The sequence below is a fragment of the Centruroides sculpturatus genome, unplaced genomic scaffold (genome assembly GCF_000671375.1).
Source record: "Centruroides sculpturatus isolate CEXI.00-Female unplaced genomic scaffold, Cexi_2.0 scaffold624, whole genome shotgun sequence".
Taxonomy (NCBI): Eukaryota; Metazoa; Arthropoda; class Arachnida; order Scorpiones; family Buthidae; genus Centruroides; species Centruroides sculpturatus.
The window spans coordinates 267,369-284,190 of record NW_019384988.1 but is presented as its reverse complement, the minus strand read 5'-3'; the positions used below and the strand labels follow the sequence as shown (position 1 = coordinate 284,190).

The 16,822-nt window shown below is 32.4% G+C and overlaps 1 protein-coding gene across 1 annotated transcript in view; it reads left to right on the top strand.

The window, feature by feature from the left end:
- The first annotated feature begins 3,953 nt into the window (after positions 1 to 3,953).
- LOC111632959 (N-acetylglucosamine-1-phosphotransferase subunits alpha/beta-like) overlaps positions 3,954 to 16,822 on the top strand; it is a 19,970-nt gene continuing 7,101 nt past the window's right edge. The window contains exons 1-4 of the mRNA XM_023377479.1: positions 3,954 to 4,280; positions 9,632 to 9,717; positions 11,816 to 11,935; positions 12,021 to 12,223. Of these exons, the coding sequence (XP_023233247.1) occupies positions 4,152 to 4,280; positions 9,632 to 9,717; positions 11,816 to 11,935; positions 12,021 to 12,223 (538 nt within the window). The 5' untranslated portion in view covers positions 3,954 to 4,151. The remainder of the gene's footprint in view (positions 4,281 to 9,631; positions 9,718 to 11,815; positions 11,936 to 12,020; positions 12,224 to 16,822) is intronic.

Here is a 16,822-nt window from a genome sequence, read left to right as displayed (position 1 = left end):
GTGAATTCTAAAATCTAAAGAAAATGAACGTGGGTTGTTCAAAAAGTTCCCGAACTTTTTAAATAGCGCGCCTCCAGTTGGTTATTTTTTAATTTGCTTGGAGGCGTTGTGTCCGCGGAAACCTCCCGAGTAACCTCCTTCAACCCGTTTGTTGATATCTTGTTTTGGTGATTAGTTACGGCCGTTTATGTAAAGTGGTGTTTTTTGGATTTGGCGAAAAATCGGAAATCAGCTTTTTGAAAGAACACAGTTGTTCTGTGCAATTCTGTGTGAAACTCGGAAAATCCTTCACGGAAACTTCCCACGGGTGTGGTGAAACAGCCTCCCGCCCCAAAACGCTCGACATGTTCGCTCAAATTAAGGTGATGTTGACTGTTTTTTTTTTCGATGCAAAGAGGTTGTGCATCACGGAAACCTACCTACAGGCCAGACCAGTCAACACGGAGTACTACCCGGTGTTATGAATCGCCTAAGATACAAAATCAGGCGAAAACAACCCGAACTTTGGAGGAGCGGCGAGTGGTTCTTTCACCGCGACAACGCGCCGGCTCATTTGTCCCTCAGAACACATGAGTTTTTGGCCAAAAACAAGACCGCTGTGCATCCCCACCCACGCTACTCACCTGACCTGGTCCCGTGCGACTTTTTCCTGTTCTCCAACAAACTAAAAAAACGCGCTCAAAGGAAAAACATTTGCGACCATTCCAGAGATAGAAAAAAAAAAGACAGAGGAGCTTATGAGCTTTCTGGAAAAAGCGTTCCAGGACTTTCAAAAAGTGGAAGTGTATATGCTGCGGAGGAGACTACTTTCAAGGGGAATCTGACATATAAATTGTACGTGAAGTATTTTTTTTGTAATAAATAAAATTCGGTAACTTTTTGAACAGCCCTCGTATTATGTTTCTTCTTATTGAAAGTAAAACCCCCAGTAATTTAGAATATTCTTTATAGCGATAAGAATAATATTAACTATATGTATTGTTAAATCCTGTGAAATATTGTTAATTTAAATAATTTTGCTTTTATTTTTTATAAAGCAGGTGCAGTGTCCATATGCAATTTAATAAAAATACAGTAGAACGTCGATTATCCGGATTGTTCAAAATAAACAAAAATTTTACGAATTTGCACTTGGCGAATTACGACACTGTTTATGTACGTGATNCCTAATTGATTTCGTAGTCGTTTAAGTCATGATAATTACACTTTGTGACATTTTAGAATATGTGGGTGATCGAAAAACATGTCTTATAAAGAGAGGAAATGCTAAAATATAACTTCATATCTATCCACCTCTTAGCAACTAATTCACTTCAGTTTCACCAACACCTAATTTTGCTGAGCTTAAAATTCTTTTATTTTTACAAACTTTTTCAACCTATCTAATATAGGCCATCGTCAGGTTTAATATTGTAAATGTTCCAAAATGGAACGTACCGTTTTTGAATATTTTACATATTTAAAATTTTTGTTTTAAATTTAATTTTAAAATAAACTAAAAGAAGAATTATATTAAATAAATAAATAAAAAGTAAAGAAACAAATAAAATATAGAAAACAAAGCTAACTAGAAAGAAACATGATTTAAGGGTTTTTAAGTCCCATTCTTTTTCCTATTACTGTATATATTTCCATTTTATATATCCCAGCTTTCTCTTACTTTTTTACGCTATCTTTATCGTTCCATAACAAGCTATAGATATTGTGTGCTTTTTTTGTTATAAAAACTCGAGAATGGTCTATAAAAAAGCACCCAATATCTATAGCTTGTTATGGAACGATAAAGATAGCGTAAAAAAGGGAGAGAAAGCTGGGGTATATAAAATCTCTAATTATTTCTATTAATGTAAATTGAATTTTATTATAACGAGTTGGCTTGAATTTCGTTTCTTCTGAGATCGCAGCAATGCGCGACGGGTAAGCTAGTATTTTATAAGATACAAGGGAAGCGGCGCTTCCACAGCTTCCATGGACGGCGTGCCATTGAGTTACATATTCAGAACCTATAATAGGCCGAACTTATAATGGGCTTACTAAAATGGCTCTGTTAGTGCCCATAGAATGAAAAGAGAAAAATACGTATTATTTGTTTGTTTTTTTAAATTACAGCAATGCAACTCTTGGGCGATTTGCCTAGGGAATGCCTTCCGAAAAGGTCTTTGTGGCCCCTTTTCAGGCGTTACAGACGTGGAGAAAACTCAGAAAACGCTACGTGGCCAGCCCGTCCTAGAGAGACGCAAACCCACGACCGAACTACCAGTGTTCAGAGAACGGAACCGCTTAGCCGCAGTAAGCCAAAAAAAAAAAAGTACTGTATTAAAAATTCTGTTTATATATGCTTGGACTTTATTAAAATTACATTTAATATTTTAAAAAAAGCCCGAAATACTAGTATCGAAGCGAAAACAGCTATTGAAATGAAGATTTTAGTTACTAAAAAATGAGTTTATCAAATTATAGGAATGGTGTTTATGTTTTAAACATTGTAATTCCCTCTAACAGAGTTTATTACTGTACAGTATTATGTTTGAGAGGTTGGTTTCCAAATAGCTTGATTTTCGAAAAAGTGATCCGTTTTAGATAGGTTGTGATGGCTGCAGAAACTAATGTAAAGTCTTCGGAAAAAATACGGATTACGAAAACTGTTATTATAACAACGACAACATTACCAAGAAACAATATCAAATAAGACGATTTCGTACGTACGGAAGTTTTCTACGGACTGAAGAAAATTGCCCATGTAAAAGGCCAAGAAAACAAATTGTACACTCATCTTCAACAGCGTCCCCTCCCGCGTCTCCCGCGACGTCCTCTCGCTACCTGGCGACGCTTAGCCTATTCCTAATGTTGTGTAGATGAGAAGGGGGTGAGGCTACTGGTTCCCGCCTCGGCTAGGTCCTGAGGGTCAATGACAAAGGTTGTGTTGGCGCCCGATGTTGTCTGAAAAATCACATAATCCAGGTTTCACATCCGCAAAGAAGTATCCTTTGGTCACACGCACTATATACAAGCTGCCTACTCACTGGGCAGTTGTCATCCTCCTGCTCCTTCGTCGCCCTCGTGCATGGGAACATCGAAATAGGGCTCGTCAGGCGCAGATGTTGATCCACGGGCACACCGATCGTCTGGAGTTGGAGACCCTGGCGACCGAGGCCCGGGTAGACGGCCACGAATGCCCCGATAAACTGCCGGAACTTTGCCGATGTTGTTGGCAACTGGGACAGGAACCGCGTACTGTACACGTACCTATGTGCAAGCGTAACTCTGCAGGCTTCTGTCCGTGCGGAGCGACTTGATGGACTTCTTCAGCCAGCGATTCTACACTCGATATTTTGACTGTGGGCCTCGGGATCATCGCTGTCGACGAATCTGCACGGAAAAAAAGAAAAATGTCACTTTTCGGTACTTTCCGGTTAGCAGGGCGCCAGTCAATTGATGCGATCTAACTCGCGTGTATTGGGTTTATAACTCTGGTCAACATGATTTTTGGCACACAGAAGAGTGATATTGTGTCTAACAGAACTTTTTGTACTGATTTAAAATATGGGATTGAAATTTTTCTATCACCTCTGATTTTCCGTAATCATAGACTTAAACCTGAAGAAGCCTTTAGTGTGTACAAGCCTCGAAGGCAGGAGGGCCGAGCGTCTAAGATATCAACCGATGGTTCTGGTTACCGGAATCGAATCTGGTCGAAAAAGCCTGGAAATTTTCGAGGAACGGTCCGTCCGAATACATTATGTCGAGTCTCGTTCGTCTTCATTCACCCGTCCCATTGTGGGCTTGGGCGAACCCAATATATAATATATTATTTTTTTATAATACACGCACATATATATTATAAAAATAAATAAATATAAAAATATTAATTTTGTTTTCTATTTTTATGTTTTAGAGTATATATATATATATACTGTATATATTTTGTATACTTCCAATATGTGGCGCTTGAATCGAATTAAAGTGCGGCATGTGTAGTAACATGAAAAATGTTTTGAGAAGTTAAATTAAAATGAGCTAAATATATTTAATTTTTAATTATAAATTAAACCGAACGTAATGTTTATCTTTTAAAAATATATGTAATTTTACTTTCTGTAACTTGCAAATTAATCCATTAATTACTTTATAATTGAAATGTTTTGAATAAAATGTCAAAATCTCTGCTTTGTAAATTGTTACAAAAACGAACGTACGATATCCTTTCTCAGAAAAGATATTTAGTGCTATGTTTCGTTGGATTCGTTTTATTATCTGTTTCTGCATTTCGGTTCGGAGAGGTACGTACAACTATATATTAATTCCTATCAATTAACATTCTGTAGTTTAAGTACAGTCAAACCTGTATATAGCGGAAACTGCTTACTATGGAAGTTATTTGATCCCTTGGAGTTCCGTTATAGACAGGTTTGACTTTATATATTTGCATGCACAATTATCTGTGCATATGTTATTTGACAAAAATATACGCTATAAACGGCCACTGTGACTTGTGAGTGGTGCAAATGCAGCTCTGAATGAGGTGGTTGGGACCTTATTGTGGTCATAGACTTGGCCTGTAGGAATAAAAAATGTCGGAGGAACCGAGGGTCTATTTGTGACCCTTGGCCAGATATAGTCTTCCCGAAATCGGTCTAACTGAAATTTGGAAGGCTCTTGAAAATGGGTAGAATTTAAAAGTGAAAAGATAGATACAGAAGTATTTCTCAAAATGATGCTAAAAATCAACTGCTTTCCTCTTACAAAAGATGGCTAAAAGCTTGTAAAATATAAGAAACTAGCAGATGAGCACAGCATTGCTTGGGCAAAAAGTAACGATGGCAAAGATTAAGATTATTAGATTATAGTTGATCTTACCCATTTTCACCAAGTGCAAGAATTAAGTTCCCTCTTTTCCAAGGTAATTAGAAAATTTTTAGATGTTCAATTTCCCACACCTAAAGTCAATGCCGGCCCGAGGCAAGTTTTAGGATGGAGCGAGATCCTATTATGGCGCCCCCTTTGGTTGACCCTAATTTATACCCTTTAATTTTCTTTACCACTGAGGCGCCCCCTAAGACTTAGTGCCTGGAGCGGATGCTCCGTTCTCCCTATGGTAGGGCCGGCTCTGCCTAAAGTAGTACAGTAGAAGCAGAGATCTGTGGGGTAATCCTTAATCCTCTTCCCATGGTGGAAATTTCAAAAAAACCCTTCTTAGTGTGCATTCTTGTGGCAAACCCTAACTCTACCAAATTTCAACTTCCAATTCCTAACCGTTTGGGCTCTTATTATTATCATCAACCCGTCTCCATTATATTATAAGATGCCATTACACTGCTACTACTGGGGCACGATTGGAGTTGTGCACATGCTTAATAAACTGATTTTGGGGGCTATATCTAGTAGATCATCATTTCCTTCAACTTTTTTTTACTTCTCTGGGCATTGTCTACAACTTTGGTAAGGTTCCAACTATATCAGCATTCTAAAATTTTACCTCTTCTAATCTTTACTGTGGCTCTCTAATTTCCTATTATGTCACACTGTGGCTAAATAATTTCCTTTTATAAACTTGATACATACTAGTCTAAATATATAAAATTACTTGTCCTGACTGACTGAGTGATTGATTCATCATTGCCAGAGCAAACTGCTGAACCTAAATAGGTGAAATTTGGTCCACAGTTAGGATACATCATGAAAACGCACACTAAGAAGGGATTTTTCAAAATTTCCCCGGGGGAGAGGGAGAGGATTAAGGCTTAACCTGAAGAACAGCTTCTGCTGTGTTCCCATTCTTATACTGATTTGCTATTGTTTGATAGTGTTTGAAAGGTCATTAATTTTCATGCTATACCTGCTTTGGAGTTTTGCATCCTTAGTGATTGTGTTGTTTCAAATCTTCATTTAGGAGAGTAACTATCTTCAAATAAGTTTTATCATGCATTTTGACACCCAAAAAGTCAGCAAACAATTCTTTTCTTTTAATTTACTTTTTTCAAGAACTAAAAAATTCTCTTTAGCTGCTACTTGTTTTTTGAATAGAACCATCTGGAATTCAATTTAACTCTGTTTCAAGTCACAGACCTATGCAAGTCACTCTGATCACTTGTTAAGTCTTATAGTATCAGACATTAACTTAGATACTAACTGACTTTTCAATTTACCATCACCATATAATTTTTCATATTCAAGATTCAGAAAATGTCATCTTATGTGACATCTTTTTCAGTTTCATGACCTTAGAACATGACAACTATCTAGATCTGACCGGTTTTGCCAGATTGAGATTAAGAGTAACCCATTAAATATAATATGGATTTAGTAGCATTTCATTTACAGTCTTTTTTACTGGCGATTCTAATGATTTTACAAGGCTTGATACTGTTTTTGTTGTCATCAGTGTAAGGAACCAAGTCCGAGCATTATTTTTATTTACTTTTATATTTGCTTCTTATTCTATTTTTGTTTGGGGTTTATGTTTTGTTAGGACGAAGGTTTCCTCACCAATCACCTTAGAAACTTAAAAATAGAAGAGAAACCAACTCACTGACGAGAAAAAGCGCCGTAGATAAAACTCGCGCACACTTGCGCTCTCGAGCGGAAAAAAGTAAGTCCGCACCGAGAAAAGGGGGGAGGGAGATCCCACAAGCATAACTTAGGACCTTGCTAAACCTTAAAGAATAAAAACATTCTGAAAATTGTCAAAAAGAATAATGTAAAAGGTTAGCGAGTATTGTCGGAAAGTAAGCTGCCAGACAAACAGAAAGTTTATTGTTAGCCAATAAGTATGTAAATGAGGGGGGTGATCGCTCTCAGAATTGTGACGTCACCTCACAGTATAAAGTCTGAACCTCAAGTGAAGATGAACGAGGTGAACTTCTGTTAGCAACGAGTGTGGTAAGCTTCATAACAGCAAAAGAGAGAGGTGTCCGATAGGATAAAGTAGTTCCAAGGCGATTTTGAAGTTATTCGATTTGTGGATCGAAGATTAGAGAAAGTCTTGAGAGTTGAAGAAAAAGGTTCCTAGTATATTGAGGTGACAAATTAGACCTTTAATTCATAAGAATTATTGTACATAAGTTAAGTCTTTGAATTTTTGTCAAATTTCAAAGGGGAATAGATTTAAGTTAGAAAATAGATTGATTTGAGTTTTGTCAGGTTGATTCTTATTGATTTACATTGAATAAATTGTTATTTGATTTTTACTAAATTTTGTATATAGTTATTACTAGAATTTTTATTAAATATTGGATTGTTTTTGAATAACTTTGTCATTATTTAATTCGGTGCACACTTAAAGTCCAGACCTGGCACATTAATGCGAATCCACGTAAAGTACCCGTTAGGTAACGGCTATTTCCAGCACACAGTCGTGTTGATAATCATTGGAAAAGTCGGAAAAATAATATAGTACTTTACATTACCATTTGCAACCACTTATCTATGTGAAATGGCATTTTCAGTAATGACCAACATCAAAACAAAGCAGCACTCTCATCTTTGCAACATAGAAATTACTATGAGACCTGCACTGACTGATATTAAACCCAGGTTTAATTTATTGTGTCAAAATAAGAAGGCTCACACATCACATTAAATTTAATTTAAAATATATTTAACTTAACTAATTAGTTACGTTAATGTCGAAACATATATATAGAATATTCTGTTCAAAGATGTACCAAAGTTATTAATTTTTATTGATACTAAAAGTAAATCTGCTATTAAAATTGTGTGTGTTTCAATGCAATTAAACAAAACAAATTAACTCCTTCTGAATTTAAATTAACCCCCCTCTGGAATGTTTTTCTACACACACACCCATTCTTCGAGGAGAATCCTTTGAAATTTTTAAGTGCAAAAGGGGGGGTCGCAGACTAAAACGTTTGAGAAACACTGGGTTAGATGACTGGGAAAACTTGCATCCTTTGCTGGTGATACATCTGTTCTTGGTTGTTTAGGTTTTATTGAATCCATATTGGGAAATAATTTTTCAGTACCTAGTTATCCCACTCACCATGAAGCCCAATGAGGGGATGCCATCACATGGAAGATACCCATAAACTGTCACACCAAGTTTTCCCAGGAGCTATAACCTCACAATTAGTGTTTCTCAACCGGAATTGCGGGATCCCGGTTGTTTTTTTAATCCGGGAAATTTTTCTTATCCCGGGAAATCCCGCAAATTTCTTAAAAATTCANATATATTATGGTTGACAACAATAAATAAATTAAAATAAAATAAAAAAACAACAACAATAAATTGAAAGGTCATTGACCTTTCAATAACATAATTTTTCCAAACTTTGTCAGCAGTAAATCCATTCTTCTCAAAGTTGGTGAGGGCACCAATATCCCAATAAACATCTCATAATAAGTTCAGTTTACATTCAGTATGTATAAGAGCACTGAGTTTCTTACTGATTTTCATGTCTTTCCTGATTCCAATGAGAGAAACTTTTGATATATTGTTAATGGATGCTATTTGATTGTGTCTTGCTGGAATAAGCGGCAGACAATTTGGCACATTTGGCAGCCAAGTGATCAGTTTGTTTGCATTGAAAGCATTTTCATAGGTAATGCAAAAGTTAAGCTTATGTATAGTTGTTTGGGTTATACCCAGTTCTATAGAACATTCTGTGTTGATTTCATGGCAATCTCAATACCGACTTGACACCATTTCATTTTCCACATCTGGTGGAGTGTCTACTGCTTCTTTGATTATCCTTTGCACTACTTATAAAATTTTATGATCTCATACAAAAAGTGTTCTTTTTGGAGAAGGCTGCCATCCAATTCTCTAGTGGAAGTGTAGTACCTCTTCTATTTCTTTCCACATTCTTTTTGTAAACCCAACAACTAGCAATTATACATTCTTTAATGGTGTAATTATTTGAATCAGCCATTATTCATGTTTTTTATCTGAAACAAACACAAATGGAACATGCAATTAATTTTTTGCAGAGGTGACAGGACTTTGCACTTTCCCTGCAGATTAAATGTCTAACTCAGCAGCTCTCAACCTTTTTTCCCTCGTGTATCACCTAAGCCTTCTCTGTGAGACTTTTAGAACTAACAAATCTTCTGTATCACTGATTGAAAATTGCTGGTCTAATTCATATTTAGATTCAAAGCACAGAACATTGCCTATATTAATTTAGTCATGTTCTGAAAATTCTTAGTGTGCTTTTCTGATTTATGAAATTATAGATATTTTCAGTTTTGTTTGCCATTTTCATCCAAATCATCAAGGTGATGCTGTGGAAATGTTTTAATTAATTTTACTTACTTGTCCTAGATACTGTACCATTACATTTTCAAAATATACCAAAACAGAATCGTAAGAGGTCTTCCAAAAGTGTGGGAATTAGCAATTTATTATTGGGTTTCCATTTTTTTTCTGTTTTCCATTTAAAAGAATATAGGTGAGAGGGATAAAAGCTCTTGCTTTTATCATTCTCACCTATATTCTTTTAAATATTGCCATAAAAATCTATATTTTTACATGTATATATGTGGGGATCTCCCTACATATATAAATAAAGATTGTTATATTTTAAGTAAAATTATTTTTTGATTTACATATAATTTTTTAATTATTTTAATGTTTTCAATTTAATTTAATATTTAACATTTTTTACTTTTTTAGACTGTATTAGAATGGAGTAAAGAAAAATATGCTGCTGTATTCAATTCTTTTAGTGATAATATTGCAGGAAGGAGTTTCCAGAATATGTAAGTATTAAAATTTTGATACTTTAATCCTTGATTATGTTAACTTTTTATATTATAATCGATAAAAAATTAAAAATTTCAATGACAAAGCTCAGATGTACATAAAGGAGTTTAATTTTTTTATTGCAATAGTTTATTTGAAAACATCAATGTCAATATGTAGATTGTAATTGATAAGAGTATCACTCATACAAAACTGCATTCTTACAACAAGGTTTGCTGTAACATAATTTAAGAATTGGGGAAATTCCTGTACAAAACATCACAACTTTTAAGTGCAAACACAATCATTTGATATTTTTTTTTTATTCAAGCAAACATGCATGTTGCCTCATATTTGAAAATTTCGTTATTCTAACATCTGTAGGCAATGTTGTTCTATACTTTTCACCAGATTTTCTGTAGTGAGAATGCATTGTAAAGTATTTCTTCTATGTCCTAGCTTCCTATTGTAGCTTTCATATAAACCAGGTGTTGCTGTCATTGGTGGTAATGCTCTAAATGAACTCAAAAGACTCACTGTGTTTTATTTTTATGGATTAAATTAAAAGTTACTACACAAAAAGATTAAAATTCTAAAGATCTCATAGGCAAATGCAAGCAAACGAAAATATCAGATTTTATGAAAAAAGTAGAGAAAAATCAAGATGTTGCGGATACTTCAGATTAAGGTCAACAGGTAATCTCAGAAGATGACAATATTCTGCCAAAAACAAAACATCTTTATTTAACAATGTTTAGCAGTAAAAAGAAATTAATATTAATGTGCATTACTTTTGATTATGATTGTTAGTTAATTATTGATTGCTTTAATAAACATATTTCTCTTAATTATGAAAAAGAATTGTATACTTATGCTAACTTTTGAACCTAACCCTATGTCTTGTACTAGTCCTTTGTTTTGTATAGTGCAGATTTGCATAACACTGCACTTTAGTGGAATCTAATTGTGTTATAAGGGAATAACTATACATTTTTATCCTTCTGTTTGTTTGTATACAGCAATGCAACATGTGGGTGATTTGCCAAGAAGGAATACCTCCCAGAAGGACTTTTTATGAGAAACTGACTTCTATTTAGGTGTTACAAATGTGAAAACTTCACATGGCCAGCCCCGTCAAGTTGGAAACCACAACTAACTATGAGTGTTCATTGGTTTTATTTGAACACTGGTAGTTGGCATGCACAAAAGATTTTTTTGGCAGTTTTAGATTAGCTGAGCATAATACTTCAATAGCAGTAGAAACAAATATTTTGTGTAATCTATTCATAGAGACATTTTCTAAAAGTATCAATTAGTTCGTATTAAAAAGAAATTAATTAAGTTAGAATATTATTTAACACAAGTTGGCAGCTTAACCATCTAGCTGTATTCCAAATTGTTTAATATCTTTATAATTAATTAGCCATATTTATAGTCCAATGAGTTTGACAGTATTGTTTATTTATTGGTATATGAATTTTATGATTTATGAAATGTTATTTATTTATTTATTAATAAATAAATTTAATAAATTTAAATTAATTTTATTTAATTAATAAATTTAAATTAGTAAATTAAGATTTTAATAAATTTTTATTTTTTGTTAAACATCTTAGAATGGTATTATATAGTTTGAACTGTATTTTCAACAAATAGAATCTCAGTTTACTGTACTGAGTTTATGGGAAATTATAACAGGATAGAAAGTTATATCACTTTCAGTGATAATGCATTTTAATGATGTTTGTCCATGTAGATGATTGGAATGAGGAAGATGGTGAGGAGGGTACCATCCCTACCATCCTCCTCATTACAAATTCTATATATAAACATAACCAAATGTAGAATTTAATAATCAGTAATATCAATTGGACATTGATATTTTAAATGCATGTGTATGTGTATATACGCATGTGCATATTGCTGCACGTAGTGGGGGACTCCAACCCATTATCCACCAACCCCAATCTTTAAAATTATGACCAAAAATATAATTTAATAAGTAAACATATTTATAAATAATACTTAAAATGCATGTGTTTAAGTAAATTGTAGTGTAAAAGCATTTTAAATTTTTTTCTACATATTAAAATTATTAAAATAAATTTATAATAGGTTATGTCAGTACGTTCCAATTGATGTTGTGTATACTTGGGTGAATGGAACAGATCCACAGCTAATAGCACAATTAATGCATATAAAGCAAAAATATGATGTGGAATTAAACCAGTCAAGGTTTGATAAAAATATTTAATAATTTTTTTTATTACAAAATTGCAATTTTTTAATTTTAATAATTTTTCAATATTCATTTTTTTAGCTTTGAACACTGTACATTTTCGTACTGTGTAACGTCACATATGGTACTTGTAGAACCGGCTTTATCAAAATCAATTTCTTTATCAGATTTAGAAGAAGCAGATGAAGCATTAGGAAATGTATCAAGAATTTTTGTTGTAAATTCTGTTATAAAAGATGTGACAAATAATATAACAGTTTTGGTTTTCTCTGATTTTGAATCAGGTAAGAATTATGNAACTGTATAAAATTAGAGACTTATTAGATTTATATAGAAATAGTTTTAAGAGCGCATATGTACCGTCTAAAAGAATATCTATAGACAAAAGTCTTCTTTTGTGGAAGGGTTGGCTAGGATGGAAAATGTATGTTCCACTCAAGAGAGCTAGATTTAAAATAGTGTGTTTCTTTCTTTGTGAAACTAAAATGGAATACATTTCTAATTTCACAATGTACACAGGGAAAGGAATACAATTTCCCATAACCCTGATTGATGTCAATCCATCAAAAAAATGTCACTCAACAAATATTGTCCTCTCCCTTATGGAAGACTTATTAGATAAAGGTTATCATTTGGGAATGGACAATTATTATAGTAGTGTATACTTATTCAAGTATTTGATGTGTCATTCAACTGATGTTACTGGTACTGTAAAAAAACAAAGAAAGAGTTGCCAAATGATGTTATACTGAGTAAATTAAAAAAAGGACACACATCAGTCAGGTACTGTACAAGGATAAACTAATGCTGTTGAAGTGGAAAGACACCAAAAATGTCTTAGTAATGAGTTCAACAAATGATAATACTATGAGAACCATAAAAACAAAAACAGACTGTGTGCATTTAGAACAAATATCATATGGGCAGTGTAGATCTAATGGATCAAGTTATGTCAACTATCTCCAGTACACATACTCGTCTTAGAAAATATTNCTCATGGGTTGTTTTGAACTCAGCCTTTAAGTAATAAATAAAATTTTAATAAATTATTAATGTGGATTTATTTCTATTACATATCATCATTTTCTGTTTTTGCAAGTATTCTGATGTTCCGTTGTTGCTTGTGAGGTGACATTGGAGTAATGGTGTTTTTCACTATTGTTTGCAATTTTTATAAGCTTTTACAATTAGTGCTTCAAAAATGTGTTCAAAACATAATAGTAAATTTAGCAGTGGAGATAAATGCAAGAAGTGTCACTCTGTTATTGTGGAAACTAATCTTGATATTATAAAACTGTACTGGGTGAAAAAAACATATTTGAAACACCCACTACTAAACTGTACCCAGCAGGTAAACGAGTGTAACATATTTTATTAAGTAGATTGATGGATCAAACACTAACAATCTGTGGTTATTCTGTATACAAGTGTATTTTCTAGGTTAGTTTTTGACTTACAACAAAACCTGGAAAAGCTGACATGTTCATAGGAGAGCTCCTGTATTTTTTATATGCGGTATATGACTCCTGTTGTGACAAGGTTTGGCCATTCCTGCTGTAGTATCGTTAAGATTACACATTTGCTTCTAGCTCTTCAAGAAAGAAGAATCTGTTAATGGTTCAAAATATTTGAGCAGTAATGAATTAAAATGTATACAGTTGTAAATAGAAATAAAATATTAAGTTATATTTGAAAGCAAAAATTCATAAGTCCTTTACCTAAGTTATCATTATAAAACAAGAATATTTAAAATGAAAATTTATATGACTTGCTGTTAAGTTATCATCAAATAATAATGTCTTGTTCTGTATTTTTATTAAACAAGATAACGTGCTGAAATTATCTGGTTTTTAAATACAGTATTACATACCTCTGAAACCTTTAACCGATGTGAATAAATTTAACATTACTAACGTTTTCAGACCCCTCCTGGGTCCTTCTTCAGGTAAAATCGTCAAAGTAACCATTTCTTTCGAAAGAATTTTTCAAAGCATCGAACGAATGTATACAGTTCGATGTTTCGAAAATTCTTTCGAAACGAATGGTTACTTTGACGATTTTACCTGAAGAAGGACTCAGGAGGGGTCTGAAAACGTTAGTAATGTTAAATTTATTCACATCAGTTAAAGGTTTCGGAAGTACGTAATATTTAGTAAACTCCGGTGTGTAGTTGTACGTTATTGTTATCTGGTTTTTGTTAACTATAATAATATAATCATGTTAATCAGTTATCAATGAAATTAGATGACTAAAAAATAAAATACTAAGCAAGTACAATTAGATCTCTTAATTTCTATTATCATTATGTTAATTTTAATAAAATGAAATTTTTTTTAATCAAAAAATTATGATTTTGCTGAATTTAGAGAAAAAATACAATATTAAATTTTTCTCAGAAGATACAATTTAAATTAAAAAATATATATATATATTCTGAATTAAAAAATTACTTATTAATTTTAAATGAAAGTTCAAATTCAGTGTTTTTATTATACGAGTTTTTGGATTTTAATTTAATTTATATTATATTCATAGGATGGCTATGAAGACTGGAAATAGGAGAATATACATAATAAATGGTTTATTGATATCATTATTGTTATATTATAGAATATGATATGTTCAACATTACAATAAACATTGTACATTAATACAGCATTTTTATCAATTCAGAGTATATTTCTACTTTGTGGCTATCTTATACATTAATTTAAAATTATGTAAAAGCTATCACTTTAAAGTTTTCAAGTCATTTATCTGAAATCTTAATTTTTTCATAATTATAATATATTTAAGGAAAAAAATGCTTGTTTTGAATCAGAGTAGTTATAAATTGAAATTAAAAAAAAAACATTTAAATGAAATATCTAGCTTCTTTTCTGGAAAATTTCTTGAATATTTATGATTTTGTACATATTAAGGAAATAGTCATTATCATTAATTATCAGTTATAGTATTAGTATATATATAAAATATTTTAGACATAATGCCAATTTCAATATAATTTCTCACAAAATGCCTGGAATTGAACAATAAATAATAATTTTAAATTTGGTGACACAAGAGATATTATATTATTGCAATTATATATGCTGAGCATTGTTTGGGTTATAGCATTAAATATTGAAAGTGTAAAAGATTCTACTATGATCAGTATTTAAGCATTACTTTCAAAATAAAATGAAATTTTTATTTTTTTTACACTATTTATATAAATTTAATGAAAAATAAATTGATCACTCATCAACTACATACACCCTTGTAAAGCAGCATAAATATTTATTAAAACTAAATATTTTGATCATATTTTAATGACTTTTGTCAGATTTATTATTCAAGAATAGAACAATTTGTAAAAGCTAACAGAAAGTAGAACAAAAAATGGTAGAACACCAAACAAGGATTAAAAATAAAATATTTTACAATCTTTCAATTTAACCATTTAACAATTTAGTCCTTGTTTTTGTTCTATTTTATGTTAGCTTTTGTAAATTGTTTAATTTTCAAAAAGCAAACATTATGAAGGTCATTAAATATGATTGAAAACATTAATTTTAATAAACATTTTTGCTGCTTTACAAGGTTGTATGTAGTTGATTGAATGATTGATTTAATAAAGCAGTTATTTTATGAATTATGAAATAAATAAGTAAAAATGACAACAGTTGTTTGGAAAGTGGTCACAGGTGCTCTTTTCTAACTACTGTTCCATTAACAGCTGACAAATAAACACCTGTACTTGAAATGATTTCAACTTGTAGATCAGAACATCAAAGAACAGTACATTAACCGTGCAACAGTGGAATAGTCAGTATGGTGCTACCTCTTAGTAGTGGAGAATAAACGTGCAAAATTTTTAGAGTATTTTTCCACACGTTTTTTTCTCATTACTGTTTCAGAAAAAGATTTTGTAAACAGTTATGTCTAGTAAAGAAAAGAATTTTTATTGTTATTCATTTTCTATGTAAATTTTTTTTTCGCAGTAGTTTTTGGATAGTTTTTGGCAATACCCCCAAAAGAATTTGATGTAATATATATATATATGTCCCTCACCACTGCCACACGATCGCTCTTGACGAATATATTCATCGCTCACTGCTGAGTGGTTAATAAACTGTTGTCAGTTTAATAATAATAATAAGTAAATATAATACACCAAGAGCTTGCAAAGAAACAAATTATTAGACATCCACAAATCATACTACAAATATATTCCATAGACAGTATTGGAAAACAACATGCACAAAATGTACTATGACAGTCATAATCACAGATAAAACAATTTATCACAACAGATCAGACATCACATTCATTGACAAACACAATAAAATCACATACATTATAGACATATCTCTCTCAAACACTCACAATATACAAAATACATGCACTGAAAAAATCAGCAAGTACATGGAACTCACCCAGGAAATAAGGCATCTGTGGAGGATGGATAAGGTGCTTATTGTACCTATCATTCTCTCCTCTACAGGTGTCATACCACACATACTACACAAAAACCTGGGCACATTACAATTGAATAGAAACATATACATCACACTGCAGAAGACCATTATATTGAATACGAGGTGTGTTCAAAAAGTATCAGACCTTTGGTCGGCAAAAATAAATTTATTGACTTTGAGGTACAAAACCCTAATCCCCTTCAAAGTAGTCTCTTTGGTAATATATACACTTCTCCCAGCGTTCCTGCCATTGCTGGAAACACTGCTGGAACGCATCTTTTGGAATGGCCATCAGCCGGTCCGTCGCATTTCGCATGATGTCTTCTCTCGACTAAATTTGGGTTCCTTTTAGCGGCATTTTCAGCTTGAGAAATAGCCAAAGGTCACACGGAGCCATGTGGAGAGAGTACGGAGCGTGACGAA